This window comes from Solenopsis invicta, chromosome 10 (assembly GCF_016802725.1).
Source record: "Solenopsis invicta isolate M01_SB chromosome 10, UNIL_Sinv_3.0, whole genome shotgun sequence".
NCBI lineage: Eukaryota > Metazoa > Arthropoda > Insecta > Hymenoptera > Formicidae > Solenopsis > Solenopsis invicta.
Window position 1 is genome coordinate 16867128 of NC_052673.1, and position 17615 is coordinate 16884742.

At 34.2% G+C, this 17615-nt stretch overlaps 2 protein-coding genes across 5 annotated transcripts in view; one reads left to right on the plus strand and one right to left on the minus strand.

Annotated features, from left to right (window-relative positions):
- Window positions 1–17615, minus strand: part of LOC105197808 (lachesin) — a 216487-nt gene that overhangs the window by 198209 nt on the left and 663 nt on the right. For 2 of the 3 annotated variants that reach the window (XM_039454615.1, XM_026131694.2), the window contains exons 2-4: window positions 17407–17527; window positions 16739–16782; window positions 9951–10072 (exon numbers count right to left, since the gene is read on the minus strand). The gene's annotated coding sequence lies outside the window, so the exon portion shown is untranslated. Of the gene's footprint in view, window positions 1–9950; window positions 10073–16738; window positions 16783–17406; window positions 17605–17615 lie in introns of those variants that run through there. The other variant, XM_039454614.1, reaches the window with a different exon arrangement.
- LOC105197804 (4-coumarate--CoA ligase 1) lies at window positions 31–15855 on the plus strand. Of its 2 annotated transcripts, XM_026131693.2 has the most exons (8): window positions 44–379; window positions 1232–1377; window positions 10888–11044; window positions 11942–12149; window positions 12389–12719; window positions 13081–13375; window positions 14222–14780; window positions 15644–15855. In XM_026131693.2, exons 3-8 carry the CDS (start codon window positions 10940–10942, stop codon window positions 15760–15762), a joined length of 1617 nt encoding a protein of 538 aa, XP_025987478.1. In that variant the 5' UTR covers window positions 44–379; window positions 1232–1377; window positions 10888–10939; the 3' UTR covers window positions 15763–15855. The 2 variants fall into 2 exon arrangements, with proteins under 2 accessions (XP_025987477.1, XP_025987478.1); XM_026131692.2 differs by lacking the exon at window positions 1232–1377 and having other exon boundaries at window positions 31–379.

Consider the following 17615-nt stretch of genomic DNA (forward strand, 5'->3'; position numbering starts at 1 on the left):
CCAGCGCGACCGGATACACAATATAAAGTGCGCGACAATTGACCCTGACGAACAGTATGAGATAATCTCACAGCGCGAGACATTCGTTCCCAGTGTATCTAACACATAAAAGACGCGGCGTTAGTTGTTGAACATGAACCTCTCGCTGCGTCATTTTTATTTAATATCTTCTAATTCATCTTTTTAGTTGTATTAATATTTTTTGCCCACGCAAATTTGTGACAAAAAGAGAGAAAGAGAAAGAGTAAACTGTACCGTTTAATAAAATCATTCCAATGTTATAAAATCGATCAAACGATAAATTTTGTGTAAAGAAAAAAGGTTCTCGTATTCTCAAGACAAGGGTCCAGTCCAGCAACTGATAAGAGAATTCTTTGTGGTAATTATTATTTTATTTTCCTACAGAAATAATTTCATGATAAATTTATAGCGCAAAAAAAACGAAGATTAAATGTGAATGTTAAATATGCAGACATTATTACTTTCCAAGCTACAGCAAATTAAAAAAATTAAAGCATTTCATAAATATTGAAATATTAAAACGTTAGGACATATCTGCCATTTTTTTATTAGAATAATTAGGTAGTCTAGTATTAGGACGATACTTTATAATTGTGAAATTACCATATCAAAAAATGACAGATACAAACACAAAACTAATTATCCAGACACAGAATATTGCTACTTAATTTACAAATCCAAATATTATGCTTTAAAAAAAAAACTCGATTGAATGTAAAAATCTTTGTCAGTAATACATTTTCGTCAAAAATAAACTCATATTCAAACTGAAAAAATTTATTAGACTGTTATTAATAAAATCAGATTGAAAAATGTATTTAAACAAAATTGCAAAAAACGCTGATACAATTTTATCTCTATCTTTTATTCCTGTCAGTCTGTATTTATTTAAAATGTGTATAAAAGATAACAAAATTATAAATGAAGAATTAATATTAAGTAAACAAAATAATCTTATATACAATCATAAAAATATCTGTCTGAAAATACAAGATATTGAAAGTTTTTATACTACAAATTAAAAACATACTTTTAATGGAAATGTATCATTGACAAGGGTTTTCAACTTCCAAGTTTTTCATAAAACATTATATTTAATAAATTTGTATTATAAAATAAACTTCCATATCCAAAGTCCAATTTCGTGACTGTATGTATTATACTTTATGTGTGGTCTTGCTAATGGAAATGCTACTGTACAACTTTGCAGAAAATCAACCGCAATTGCTGGTTATAATGACAACTGACTAATTACCTGCAAAATGTTTTATTCTGAAGTATATATAAAAAATTCATGAGGATGTGGTTTATAAATATTATGATTGTGAAGTAAAATCTTCACATCAGCATCGCACGGTAGGTTAAAGTGTAAATTTTGCTTGAACAAAATTCAACTTTTTAAAGATAATGATAAGATCTTAATGCTTGTGTTATCTGTGTAAAATGAGATAAAAAAGACAGATCAACATTCGTGTCGACTTGTGTCATTAAATAAAACACACTCGTGGTAAATAATACACATGATAATGAGTATAAAATGCTAGTAAATATAGATCAAAGATTTTCAACGTTTCTAAGATATAAACAAAACGTTCCATATAAATCATTAATGTTTTTTTCCTCAAGATCTTGCACACGTTACATTTATAATTAAATGGATTTTTATATAACGCATTCTTACGACAAACTTTTATTAAATATTTTTACTTGAATTTGTACACTCTTTCTAAAAAGTATAGAATTAAAAAAAGAAGTAACATTTTTATAAGATAAAATTCTATAAACACAAAAAGCATGAATTCTTGTTTCTTAATGAAATCAAGATAACATATAGAAATTTATAAAATTTATGTCTTCTTTTCTTTAGATTTTCAAGTTTTATTCCTTGCGCTTATATAGCTAAATCAAAATAAAAATATCAAAGTGTGATATTTTCAAGATTGCCAATTAATTAATTAAAATTACAAGGACTAATAAGAACAACCTGCGATTGTTGGTGCGTAATGTACAATAATTGTAATAAATTTTTATTTTTCTCTAATAATTATAGAACGTTCTAACCAGCATAAATTTGTCCTCGGTTTTAAAACTGGTTCACTAAAGAAAGAACTTTTTGTAGCTGAGGATGACTCAAAACTGAGTCAAAACGTTCTATGTTTGTGAGAGAAAAATAAAAATTTGTTACAATTACATTACGCATCAACAACCGCAGGTTACTCTTATTAAACATTGTAATTTTAATTATATAATAGTTAGTTACAATAATTTTATAAAAGAATATTATTTTTTTCCTTTCTTTTTATTTCTTGTTGCGTTTCTTATGATATTTTTCAGATATGCCTTAATAGATAGCCTTACATAGAGTCCAATAGGTAACTTGTGTTGGCAGATGCAAACATGTAAAAACCAGAGATACTCTGTATTTCATAGACTCTTTCCATGCTGTGAATTTGACAGCGTGAAACTGATACGTCAATGGTATAAAATATCTTTATCACAAAATCAAAATCATATTTTTCTCTATATTTTTCGAAACTCGAATTTTCTTCATTTTGTCAGTTACTGCATATTTTTGCCTATAAAATTCGATTTTTTTTAAATAATATTCACATAATAAATCGCACATGATATTGAATCTTCTCTTTTCGAAACTAAATGGCGTTTCTTACCTAAACTTATTTTTAATTTATAAATCTTTGAAATAAAAAGTACATTTTCAAAAAAAATATTTGAATACAAAGTTTGTCATAAAATTTAAATATATAAAAATTCAGCTATATATTTAAAGTATAACAAATTGTGCTGTACTTGCAAGATCATTTTTTTGAGTGATATGAATTTATTATCATCACCTATGAATTTATTTCGTAGGTTCAAATTCACAGAAATCTATTATCAAATCAACATTTATTGTTTAATCACTGTTATTCGATTAATATGCAACATGTAAAAAAGCAGCATGAATATCAATATCTCAATAGCTTAAAAGCAATTCACAAAGTAGACGGAAATACGTACCCATCATTATATCTACCAGAGTACATTGAGATTTTTCTGATTATCTCACAACGAACATTACTCATCGGAATAAAAGCATGATGTAATTATCGACTCTGAAAACGTCGCATTGTCGACGTACGCCTCGAAGCGAGAACGGACGAGCACTCGCATAATGCGATTACAAAATTTCATCTGACAAGATTCTCCCATCTCGCCAGAATGCACTTCGCATAAGTACAACGATTTCGTGCTCGAAAAACACTTCTCGCTTTCAGTCATAATTTTCGAACATCATGTCGCGCTTGCGTTCTCCGAGTAATCGCGTGAAAGACAGATTGAAAATATCCCTTATCAAGAGATCCCTTATCAAATATCCCTTTCCGAGAGATCCCTTATCAAATATCCCTTCATAAATAATTATCAAGAGATATTTGATAAGGGATCCCTTGATAAGAGATATTTTCAAACTTTGAGAACATGATCGCTATTCATATCTTATGTCCTTTTCAACGAACAAATATTTTCGGAAATTCGTACAAATAGAATCTTGAAGCATAACAACTTTGTAACAAAAGACTCCAAAATAAATTACTACGAGTTTTAAACAAGTCAAGATATATTCTTATTGAGGAATTAAATATTAATGTAAGGAATTGTTCTCTCAGATTACTTAAAAGCATAACATACCACACAAATGTAGCAGTTAATCTTATACAATATTATATTGTGTTTGTTCAATAGTGTCAATAAATAATACACTTGTTTTCTGTAAACCCCTCATCATGACATTTACTAATTAAAAATGTAGAAAATACATTGTATAATTTAACGCATCCATGTATGTAGTTATTAAATAGAAAAAAATGTTTGTAGACAATTATCAAGTAAATATGTAACACTATTTGGTTCGTAATAAATCACAATAAAATTTCGTAATAAATATTCATGTCTTAATCAATTTCTTATTAATCGTTATTGTTAATCTTATAAAAATTTGCTAAGACGTGAAATCTATATTATACTTAAAAGTAATTAATACTTTGGAATCAATTGCCTAGATTATTTTTCTGCATTTATAATTACATACTACAACTAAATTATGTAGTGCATTCTATATATCTCGGATATCAAACGCCGTCAATATTTTGCGTCATTAGCGATTTCTCAATCATCCGACCATCCAAAGCGATCTCATCGCTCTTCGCCGTTCGTGAAAGATAATTATGCGCAAACATCGGACAGGTAAACGCAATCGTGCCAAAGTAAAGCGGATTGTTAACGCCGACGACAGAAAATCGCGTGGACCTCTTCAAACATTTGCGAATCTCCGTGAGAAATCGATCGAGTTGGTACGTGACAATGCAAATCGATGATATTACATCGCGCCGGCGAGACGATATTTTTCGTCGCGGAATTATTATTAATATCCGACGGAAAAAAATGGCTTGGTAACGAAAATTTAACGATATTATGCAAAATCTAGTGCAGAGTAGCTCTTAGCTCATGAATGTAAATGGTGCTGCAAAATCAACGATCACGTAATATAGTTGCAAAATATCAAGAAAGTTATACGAATGTTACTTATTATTATTATAATAACCAAACAATTACAAATTGGTTATTATCAATGTTAACGTTACATCGCGTCGTGTTATTATCACGAAATGAATCAAAGTTACGCACGATACAAGAAAACAATTTATTGCGACGTAATTGTCGTTTAATTTTTGTAAATAATCCTTTTTTTGTGCCTGTTTTGCAATATGAAGGTTAAGGCTCACATTATCATTTCTTTCCAACAACCCACGACTTGAACTGCACTTCCAAGACGAAAAATCATACCGCGTTATGATCCCGCGTTAGAAATAATGATTCCAGTCGAGATTTTTGCAACGACGCGAACTGAATTCCACGTTGACAAAACTAGGCGAGCTGGAAAACGGTAAAGAGAGCGTAACGTTTCTGCACGCAAACCGGTTTTGCAGAAGAACCAATTCTGCAAAACGTCACGGCGATTATTATAAAAGGGGCCCATTATAATATGTCGTAGTGTCAGCGCAAAGTACTGCCGAGTTATCGCCGATTTTCCGCACGCCCGAACGAGCACTTTGCCTGTACTACTCTCTCGCGGTTCCGACGATATTCCGCATCCCAGCGATTTCGACGCGAAACGTACTTCAATTCGTGTTTTATCGACGGTCAAACGACTTGCGTAAAACGGTGATATGTGCTGCTTTTAATTTGTGACGGATAACTCACTGCTGTAACCTCCATGTAACTTTATTTTTTCCTACAAAGTTTCGAATAAAGCAATGTTTAAGGTATTATTTCGTAAATTCGCGTCTTTCATTACAATCATTAATTTTTGTGTTTTATGAAAGAAATAGTTTCGATGAAAAAGAAAATTTTTGAGTATTTTGTTAGACTTTAAATACATATTACATTGCAATCTTTCAAAAAGTAAATTAACTATTTATACACAGTTTTTCTAAAGCAAGTATTAATAATTTATTGAGCATTAAGAAAATTATTAAACATTAAATTGTTGAGCATTAAGGTCTGCTTTCAACCGGTATAATCGTTGTCGTTATTTAAATGTATAAATAATTTGTTAGAAGAAACTAAAAAAAAAAAAAAAAATGTGGTACTTTGACTGACATAATCCAATCTCATTTTACGCAGGTAAGTTATGTCCGCAGATGGTTGACACCAGTTACAAGTGCGTCACGAGCAGGATTTTTCGCGATACATCTTCACGCTATTTCGCCGGTGAATTTTGTAGACAGAAGGATCTACGAACGTAACGGCGGTTCGTTGGAAAAAAAAAAAAAACGACGAGGACACGGAAAACGGTGTGGGAGAGGGAAGGTAGCTCGCAACCCCGCAGGCGGTCGCGGCGGCGTTATTTATTGCTCAGGCCGATGAGTGTCATTTAAAATTTCGATATAAATTAATTTAAGGGGGTAAAGGGGGTTTCCAGGATGGTCGCAGTGGTACGGGGCGTAATGGCTCGGAAAATGAAGTTCTTGTAGCCTCGCCGAGAGAGAATCTCGCTCGCCGTCAACCCCCTCGCCCTCCTCTGTCCACCGCTCTAGCGCCCTTGCGCCTCTTCGCCACCTCGAGCGTGTGCCATCCCCCTGCATCCCTCTTGCCCCAACCTTCAACTTCATCCCCTTTCATCCTTCCATTCCTGCTCCCCTCTACTCTTATACTCTCGGTCTTACCCGCTCGCTCGCTCGCTTGCTCACTCACTCGCTCGCTCGCGAAGATTCAACATTGCCTGGTGAAATATCCCTTTGCCTCTGCTCCGCCAGGCTTCCATCCACGCCCAAGCACTCCGCCTCGCCATTATCTTAAGTAAACAGACTACCTGCGCGCTGGGGAATTCCAGATAAAGTCACATGTTATCAAAATCCACCCCCGAGCCGCCCGCCCCCGCAGCCCGCCACTCGCTCGCGGCCGCCCTCAAAGCGTCCTCGGAGCGCGTAGCCTGTCGTTAATTCCGTTAAGTCGCGGCCTTACGTTCAACGCGGCAAGCAGCTGCCTGCGAAATCGCTCGATTCCGGAGAGCGACGGCGCGCCGTTTCTGGCGGAAGTCGAGTGTATCCTAATGAGGAATCCCGAAATGATATCGGCAGTCGCTCAGACGGACCTTTCTCCCTCACCCTCACCTACCCCCTCCCGTTTGCGCTCGTTGCGATTAATCGCGCGTGGCACCTTCACACCGATAAGATATCACGAGAATACTAGCGAGATGGGAAAATCAAATTCGTTGTTTTTATTATTACCGGCACGGCGTGTCGTCTTTGAGAGGGATTTATGTCGGCGAGCACCCGCACGTTTTCGACAGAAATTCACCGCAATTTTTCGACCTTTTAATCTAATTTCCATGTGAAATTTCCCGAGCTTATTTAACTACACGATGATATGTTTTGAATGAGATTTTAAAGCAGATCACGTTATTATATAATGTGATCGAAAATATAATAGACTGGTATTCTTTCAACGGATTTAAAGTCAACTTTTCCTTGCACAAAGTTACAAAGTAAATATTTATTGTAAGTTCTTAATATATATATAATATAGCGACTATCTTGCTAATTATATTAAGAATTACAATACTCTCCTACTTTATAAATGAGATATTCTTAAAACTAATTTATGTTTCATAGTAGAGTTTGAATTTAAAGGGATTAAAACTAAAAAGTAGCTACCCGACATGTGCATTATTATAATCAGCTTACAGAGATCTCGAAGATTATACCTTAGTTTCGCTATAAAATGAGCCCGAAAAGAAAGACGCAAAAAGGTATAAATTAATAAAGCGTATGAAATTTCACGCAAGCTTCTTTTTTTGAGGAAAAATTACGAATGCGTGAAGGGGAGAAACGTGAAAGTAAGGCAGAGTAACAGAGATTCTCACGTGGGATTCTCTCGCATTCAATCTCTTCAACCTCGGGAGATCGTAAGTATTCCCGGGGTGTCTAGGCATGTCGCATGAGGCCAAGAATTGTCGGTATGTGGCTCCAGTGTCCCAGTATGGCCGCTACAATCAGAGTGGCACGCGCCCTCGACCACCCACCCCTCCTCCGTGTAGCGTCCCAAAGCTTCCTTAACCTCCCTCTAGAACTTCCCCCGGGACCTCGTCCACGACGTCGACGACTAGACTAACCCCGAAGAGCGATTCCCCAGCACTTCAGCGATTCCCCAGAAACGCGTCCCCGCCCGTGGTCGGCCCCCGTCTCCCTAAACCCCTCACGCGAATACCCGAAGACGTACGGCTGGATACCGGATGCACACCGTCGTATGCATTCCCGCGGATACGGTGCATATGCCGCGGAGAACGTCGGAAGTCGATTCGCTCGCAATCTAATCATACCGATGTGCGTACTATTCTTGCTCTTTCGTTAGTTTCATCTATTATTAATTTTTTCACGAATAACAGAGTCAGAGATCCCCTGACAAAGTTAGAAATTCAGCAAAAATTGCAAACTAGTATTATTAAAATATCTTAAAAACCAAATTCTTGCTAAAGATCTTGGATTCCCTTAGCTCTTTCAGTTCAGGAATTTTTAAAACAGAAAATTGAAAAGTACTCAGTCCAAGGAAGCCTAGCAAAACTTAAAGTGTCTTTAGCAACAACATTTTAAATTATCGCAAAATTAATGGCTTCATTTTTATTGCTTGTTAATAAAAATACGACTTACAAATTTTTATTTACTTTAATTTTATTTACTTTAAAATTTCATTTACTTTACTCTCAAATTTTGACTAAATCCTAAATTCAGACTATTATTTTAATAAATAAATGTCTAAAGTGTGCTCGTAAATTCTTTCAGTCATATTTTTCATCGTGATCGAAGTTTCAATTGATAGCACACAATAAGAGTAGATTAAGTCTAATTTGCAAAATTATTAGACTTAGTCTGCTCTTGTGCAGCTAATTTCAATTTCGCAATTCGCACAGTTTCATTTATCAAATTTTTAATTTGTATAAATCACGTATTGTGAAAATAATATGTTCAATTTTATTCAATTTCATATCTTGGTACATCACATGCGCAAAAATGCTGTCGGAAATAAATTTCCCAAAGAAAAAATAGTATTGCATCTTGAGATGTCGTAGGAAACAGAGAAACTTAAACGACAATATTTAAGAATTTCTCGTACTTTTTCCTCACGTTTATGGCCACGGCGTGGAACTCATGGCACGCCTCTCCATTCCCTTTCCACGTATAAACCCTGGGAGAACGCATTCCCGTCTATCCCTCCGTCCGATATCATCCCCGTATATCCAAGGACATTCAGCTGAATGCCGAAGGAACACCATGCCATACATTCTAATGGAAATAGAACATTCGCCAGACTTTTATGGCGTCGCTTTCTCAATCTCAGAATGTTTAATATTGCTTGAATGATCACATCGTATTGTATTTAATCACCAAAAATTATATTATATATTTAATCACGTTTTAATCCATTATTCATCATTAATAATTCATTATAATTAGTATAAACAGTGTTATCGAAAAAACTAGATTAACAAATTTATTGTGAAAAAGACGTAACATCTTGTAAAAAGAAATAATTAAAAATTTCTTAAATTACTTTTTAGTTAAAATTGTAAACAGTTTTTCAAAAATATGATTAAAAAATATACATAAAATAAAGATACAATTTAAGTAAATATTTGTTTGTAAAAACGCAAAATAAGCTATATAATTACATAAAAATAGATGTGATGTATTCAGGATTAGATAATAACTAGTTGAAAAATTAAAAGTTAAAGAATAAAGTCAATAACTGTAACTTAAATAATTAATATTAAATCATTTCATTCTTAATTTTAATTAGTTTTCAGAAATACATAAATTTTAATTTATTAATTTTTTTCTTAAGTTAAAAATTTACCTATGTAAAAACAAAATATAAAAGAAAAAATATATTCCCATAAAAACAATATTTCTTTGATATTTTATATAAACTTTATTTTTAAAAAAATATTAAATTTGTTTGAAGATCCATATTATAATTGTTGTAATCTAATTTTTTTTTAATTTACGAATTTCTCTCTCTAATTTCATATAAATAATACTTTTCAAAACTAACATTCAATTTAAGCTTAACTTTTAACTATAACCTTATTTAGTAAACAATATATGAACTTACCCAACCCTGAATATATTTATATGCATTCTTCCACAAAACTTCTAACAGCGTTTACTTTAAATTTTTTTCACGATAGCATTGTTCTCAGTTTCGTGGCATCAGCGAATTCAAACGTATCGTAATCGCAATAGAGCAAAGCGTAATCACGAAATCTCGGTGTGCCTTACTTGCTCACTTACAACAACGGCGTGCGGTGCGCGGCGTCGCAATAAGTACCAACGAACAATATCGAATAAAAGTAACTTTGCTTCGTAACTCACCGCAGCAGCAATCGCTGTCCCGATTATCTCGTCTCTCGTCCTTCCGTCTTCTTATCCTCACGTAGATGATTCCCCCGTTCTCGTATCCGCATCGCTTTCGTCTCGATTCAATATCCGGGATTCTGGAAAGAAATGCAAAACGAAATCTTAATAATGGCGACGCGAGAACAGCGATTTCCCATGAAACCGCAATCCGTGCTAATCCTATCTAATCGGACACTTAAGACGCGCGATTTTACGCCAAAAAGTTGTAGCGGATAATGAGAAATGCGATTAATGTAATATTAGATAACTGTTGATGCCAATTCGCGGATATTTTCCCAAAGTTTCGAGCCGCAAAATCAAATGCCTGTTACTCACCGCCGCGCGCCGAGAGAAAGGGCGTGACTGCGGCGCGATCTTGCGGTCACCCTCGCGTATTACCGACCGCGATTTGGCGCGCTGATGATAAGTGTTCGATTCGCTGCCCCCGCTGCCTCTAAACGGATAAACTTATGCGACTAGAATGAATAATTAAATTCTTTCAGCTTTGAGAGACTTTCACTTTGATAGAGAATCTAGATCATATTAATTTTAATAAAACAGATTCATAGTCGACTTACGCTCAATAAAAATTTTAAATAAACATTAGGTTCTTTGCAATTTTTATTTTGTTATTACATTTTGAATAATAATTTATATGTATATAAATTGAAAATTATAGCGTTCTCATCCGGCGTATTTAAAAATACGTAAAAATTAATAAAATTTCGATAAAGATATAAAAAAGGAATTATGTAAATCGACGTAGAATTTAGATAAATAATATTGACATTATTCACAAATCCCTTTTTTTGTACCTTTCTTTTCTTTAACACTTGTGAATCTTTACCCAATGCATCTGTCAAATAAGTGTTAGTTTGCACTAATTTAAAAATATGTTAAACATTTTTTTTAGATAAAAACATCACCGCTTGTCAGACTAGCCAGAACTCTACATTGCTGCAAAAATGGGAAAAATATACGAACGTCGCCTAAAGCGGCCAATACCAAACATATCTCTCTCAGAACTCATCCTCACCAAGTTGAAGCAGAACACCAATCGTGTTTATATAGTATGTATTGTAATTACAAAATGCGCATAGTAGCGATTGCCAATTACGCGGCGATTGCCTGCGAAACACGATGTAATAACGTAGCATGCCAAAACAACAAAAGTTTTTTCGTAATTCCATCAGTTAATCGCCGAAGGCAAAATTCGTGAATTCTATCTCTGAAATTTTCCTGTAGCATTATAACAATTAATCCTGTTCACGTCGTATTTTTATGTTAATTCCCTCCAAATACCTACTAAAAACTTAACAGATTTTTAAAAAATATATTTATGTTGAAAAGATCGATATTTTTAAATTAATTATATATTTCATAATCGTAGAAAGCAATGTAATTTCCCTATATTAGCTGTATTATTAAACGTGTAATTTTTAATCAAAACATAATAAGTTGAATATTAAGCCAATATGTGAATAACACAAGAAATAAGAAATGCTATTTTTCGGTCAAAGCAAATCGAAGAAAAATATATTTAATAATTAACATAAAAATATTAATATTTTTATATCAATTATTAAATAAATTTTTCAGTTTTATAATGTGCATGTCTATATGAATGTCGAATTTAAAACGCAATCGTAAACTAAATTAAAATAATATCTCAAATTAATTTAATTATCAGATTTTATAATGAGTTACTATATCGGCAGCATATAACACTAGATATAACATATTCATTAAACATATTTATATCTAAATTTTAATATAACACTTTCGAATATAGCCTTTACAATATTATTTTAATATGTGAATCGAATATTCATTTAGTAGCGTGTCAAGCTAAATTAAAAGAAATATTTTTTCACTCTCTTCAAAATATCATATGATTATATCGATTTTCTGTAACTAAGTAGGTATACAAACTAAGTAACTTGTAAAGAGATAGTATTTTCTTATAGATAGATGGACCAACAGGCAATCGGATGACATTCGGTGACCTACTCGAGAAAAGCGTGAAGTTAGCAAATTTTTTCCAAAAATTTGGAATAAAAATGGGAGACGTAATTGGTATCGCAACTGAAAATCGAATGAATTGGATAATACCAGCTTGCGCCAGCTTGTATCTCGGTGCTGTACTAGCACCTTATAATCCTATGTACACGGAATGTAAGTAAAATAATTAATATTTTAATATTTACACACACACATGTGTATTTGTATTACACACATTTTTTGCAAAATCAATTACGAATTTTATATAAAAATTTTACTCTAAAATAATTTGTGTTATATCAACAGTTATAACGATAAGTGTGTAATTTCAATCCACTTTAGATATATAAGTAATTATCGATGCAATATCTGCCGAATTTAAACGCCAATTGATTCAAGTGTTTATCGTTTAGATGAATACCAGCACATATTAAACATCGCAAAACCGCGTATTGTTTTCGTATCTAAGCGCACTGAAAACCTCTTCGTCAAACTCCAACCAAAGTTATCCTGGAAAATGGAAATAATACAGTTGGACGATCAACCGCTCACGGCAAACGTCCGTACGTTGACGAATGTTTTAAAAAGCGAACCACGTGTAGATTACATGAGATACAAATGCACCGATATCGACAATATCAAGCATCATCCGGCGGTCGTCCTCTGTTCGAGCGGAACTACGGGGTTGCCGAAAGGAGTCGCGCTGTCTCATAGAAATTTAGTAGCATTTATGTCGAAATTTGTGTAAGTTTTACATACATTTATTAGTCAATACGTTTTCGAGCGACAATGAAATTAATATAAATTTAATTAAAAATACACGCGTTATAAATGTTTAGTTTAGAGATTTAAATTTAACAAGAAATATGTATAATACTATATTAATTAATTACTTTAAAGATATTATTTTCAAGCTACTTTTAACTATCACGTTGATGCTAATTTAAACTTTAAAATTTAATCGCGAACTGTGCACGTACTTTCCAAAAAAGCAATATGCATTTTTTCCATGCGCGAAAATGCTGTTAAAGTGTTCAATTGTAAAGTTAAAATTAGTATCAACGTTAATTTTGCAATATGTTTTGACATATGTATATGAACACAGGCAACCCGAATACATGAACTTCAAAGATGATGACAGAATATTATTGACGCTGCCGTTTTATCATGGCTATTCAATGGCCATATTGTTACTCGGCATTTATTCGAACAGCATCATAATCATAATGCCTGCCTTCGAGCCGAAACTCTTTCTAAGTCTGGTACAGGAGCATAAGGTCACCCATCTGCCGATCGTGCCGCCGATTCTTACGTTTTTGGCGAAATACCCGATGGTGGAAAGGTACGACTTTCGCAGCGTGAGAGAATTCATATGCGGAGCGGCGCCGCTTGCGAAGGACGTAAGTTTTCTTCTGTCATCGTGAAGTTTGTCGTTCTCTTCCCCTACCTACCAAACCTCTCTCGGCCAAGTTATCACGGCAAGAAAAGCAGCCATCGGCGGGACTAAGTGCCGAAGTGAGTCCTCGATGCCGCGACTGCGGTGAGAGGATCGAACGAAGGACTGCGAGGGGAAGTCCCGGAGAGTCGTCGCATTTTCACTAGACACGGCCCGGGGAGTAACTTTATCGCGTTCGTTTTTGTTTAACCGGTTCACGGAGTCGCTAAGGAGGAGCAAGAGGAGAAAATAAAAGGCCGCACTCGCGAGTTCACAATCGCGTCTTTCAGAAAATGCGAAACTGATCTCTTATCGGTGGACGCGGAATAAAGGGTGGAGGAGGGGGGGGGGAAGAGAAGGGCCTCTTAAAAGTTTCGAAAATCAAATACGCCTCTCTAAACTTAAATGTCCCCTGAATGCCGCTTTCTAGTTGGATAGCATTGCCTTTGTCTCTCGCGTGATTGAGAACAATTGCAGCAAGATAAAATGTACATATATTGACAAAAAAACCAAGCAAAATAATACTATAAAACGTGTATACGTTAATTTTTACATTGAACAAAATTCATACTGTTAAATTCTATTCTATAGTAATAATTAAGGATAAATTTTCTTCTTACATTCTGTAACAAATTTCAGAAGCTAATAATACGAAATAACATTAATGTATGGCAACTTCAAATTACTTTACAAATCGTTACTGTTAATTTCGCAGTGATTAATTAAACTGAGTTAAGAATTAATCGATTGTTGACACAACCAGTTTGAAAGCAATTGATTCAAAGCAACCATTTCCTTTTTTTCTTCGCAGATTGCGGCTACGGTAAAAGTTCGCATCGGTGCGAAATGTATTCGCAATGGCTACGGCATGACGGAGTTGTCGGTAGTGACCGGTCTAACCGCTCGCGACGACAACGATGACGAAATGTACGAGAATCCAAGTACCGGACGACTCCTGCCTGGTTTTCTCAGTAAAGTGGTTGACGTCGAGACGCAAGAGACGCTAGAGGCTGGTCAGACAGGCGAGATCTGCTACATGGGGGACCAAGTGATGCTGGGTTACTGGAACAACCCGGAGGCAACCAGACAGACCATCGACTACGACGGATGGCTTCACACCGGAGACATCGGTTACTTCGACGACAAGGAAAGGTTGCACGTGGTCGATCGCGTCAAAGAGCTGATCAAGTACAAAGGCTATCAGGTCTCGCCGTCGGAGATAGAGACCATTCTACTATCGCATCACGATATAAAAGACGCCGCGGTCACTGCTAAACCTGATGAACGCTGCGGAGAGGTCCCCGTGGCTTTTGTAGTGAAGGTAGCCGGCGCTAAGATCACCGCCCAAGAGGTGCAGGAGTTTATCAAACGTGAGTTATCACTCAGTCCGATCTTCTTTTATATATCACGTAGATTCATTAAGACGTATCATATTCATTAAAATTTCGACTTGTGAAAAAAATCTCGAATAAATGAGCGTTGTTTTTCATAATTCTTTTCATCAGTCTTTTCATAAATCATGCTTTAACTTTTTTGCTCGTATTTGGCGCATTTATAAAGGCGTTGACGCATTTTTTACAGAAGAAATTTTATTCTTATTTCACGCCTAATAAACGCTAAAGATAAACAATGACGAAAAAGATGAAATTAGTTCTAGATTTTTTCAGTTCTTTGAAATAGAAAAAATAAAAATATTTCAAAACAACAATAACTTAAATAGCTTAAGTGAATCACACAAATAAGTGAGGAAATAAAGTCGAAACTAAATCTTAATGCTTTAAAATTTACATATAAAATATTATCAAGTCCCAACTTCATATTTGTGTCTAAAAACAAATTACAAAATATTAGTAATGTATAGATTCTTTATAAAAAATTTTAAATTCAATAAAGTATTTGCAAGATAATGTAAGAGTTACTTGATACAAATACATTATCAATTATCACATTCAAATTTCAATAAGTAAAATACGGTGCTAAGAATAAGTGTATAATATAAAAGCACCACTGCACTGCATTATTAACGATATCATTAGCGACATTGCATTGTAATAATTAAATACAGTGATCAACAGAATTGTTAGTTATCTCCGCTGTCTCTGTAATTTAAATATACGGCGCAGCGAGAGCAGGGAAATATTCCGCCCCGTCTTGACATTGCATTTTAATAGCAAACGCTAACCGAGCGACGACCTGTACATATATTAACTGTGCAATTCAATTTATCTTGCAGAGAAACTGTCGCAGCAAAAATGGCTGCATGGCGGGGTGCAATTTGTCGATGCCATACCGAAGAGTCCTTCCGGCAAGATTTTACGCCGCGAACTTAAAGCAATGACCTCTAAACTGTAATAGTAAAAATCGCGAATGCCGATCTATCTAAAACAAATAAAATCTTTGATAAAAACAAAAAAACAATTCAATAAAGTATAATAATTTACAATACTTTTAATATCGCCAAAAGCAATCGCTTAAGAAAAGTGTCATGTAAGTATTAAAAAATATTTCCGTGTCGACGAGATATTTCTGCGAAGAAGAGTGATTAAACGCGGATTTCTTGGCTGCAGAAATGCAAATTTATTGCAGCTCGTTGTCACGTTGATTAATTCGTAAATAAACCGTTGGACAACCGTGACCGATTAAATACGAACGCTTGATGGTCCGGTTCCACTCCCCGAATATAACGGGACGGCACAGCGAGAGGGTGTATTTCGCGTTATATTACATGATATCACTCTTGCGCCGACCAGCGGTATTACGAAAATAAGCGAAGAAACCTGTTGCGTTACACACGTCGACGAGAAACGCGTGAGTGCGTTATATATTTCATCGATACCTAACTCCTTTTCTTCCTTTGTGAAAGTACGAATCGAGCTATTTATCGATTCTCGTGTGTTTACAGTGAATCTCCATAGTAATTCAAAACCCCTATTAAGTTACCTCCCCCCCTGCAAAATTAATTTTTAAATACTTTAAAATTAAATGCTAATTAGGTGCAAATTAGGTGTTACAGTCTGAAATTAAGTGCACGAACAGTTTGGCAGAGGGTTAAAAAAAATTGGGTGGAACTAACTTAACATTAAACTAGCCCCACATCTCTACATTAAAAATTATATACACATTCATTGTATTAATGAATAAACAGTAAAATTAAGTGCTAAGCAGATGCTTCAAGAAATAATTAAAATAAATCAAAAATTTACAGAACTTAGAGGCCAATCGCGCAATGAGCTGACAAGAGAAAAGTTATCTTAAAAAATACTCCAGAAATTTGGTACTATAAAATAAGTAACGCAATGTTTAAAACTGTAAAGAAATTTTAACTCACTGGACCGGTGCGCAGCAGCAGAGTTGTAACACAGCTACATTAATCTGTAAAGTGCATACAAATCTAAATTATAACAGAGTCCAAAATAATTTGTTTTAATTTATATTAACTTAAAGAAAGTCGTAATATTTTAGAGATAAATTACTCAAAACAGTTATAATATAAATTTTCCAAAAGATTTAATATTTTATTTATAAATTAAATCTCTGAAATTACAAAGAAATATTTTTCATGGAAATGTAATTTTTTCTTTTAACTGTTTTCTTTTTTTGCATAGATAATTTTCTAACCTGAGGGAACAAGTTAATAAATCAAAGAGTTTATGCATTTTAAAAATAACTAGTTAAAGATAAAAATCAACAACTTTTCAACTAGTTAAAACTATCTACTCAACTCTGATTATTTGAAATGACTACGTCTGTTAAGCTGGCACAGTTATTTTAAAACAATCAAGTGCGACTCATACAGGAAATTATTTGTTATTTTTTTGCTCTACTAAAATTTTTGTGCAGCAACTGTTTCGGTAATAACAATGGCTGTGCTAGCTTAACCCATTAAAGCCCACAGTCAGAACAGCAAAGGTACAAAAAAAATAATAATTGGAAACAGGACTGAAACATAAAAAAACATTAAAATTAATCATACATTAATTTATAAATTTCTTTTACCTCGTAGTTGCTCCACCGTTGCCTAGTGCCTGTCAGGTCCTTCTCCTCCTCTCCTGTTCCTGCTTATTGCTTTCTTACAGCACTAGCACTCACTTACAAACAATGGCTGTGCTAGCTTAACCTATTAAAACCCATAGTCAGATCAGCAAAGGTAGAAAAAAATAACAATTGAAAATAGGACCAAAACACATGAAAAAACATTGAAATTA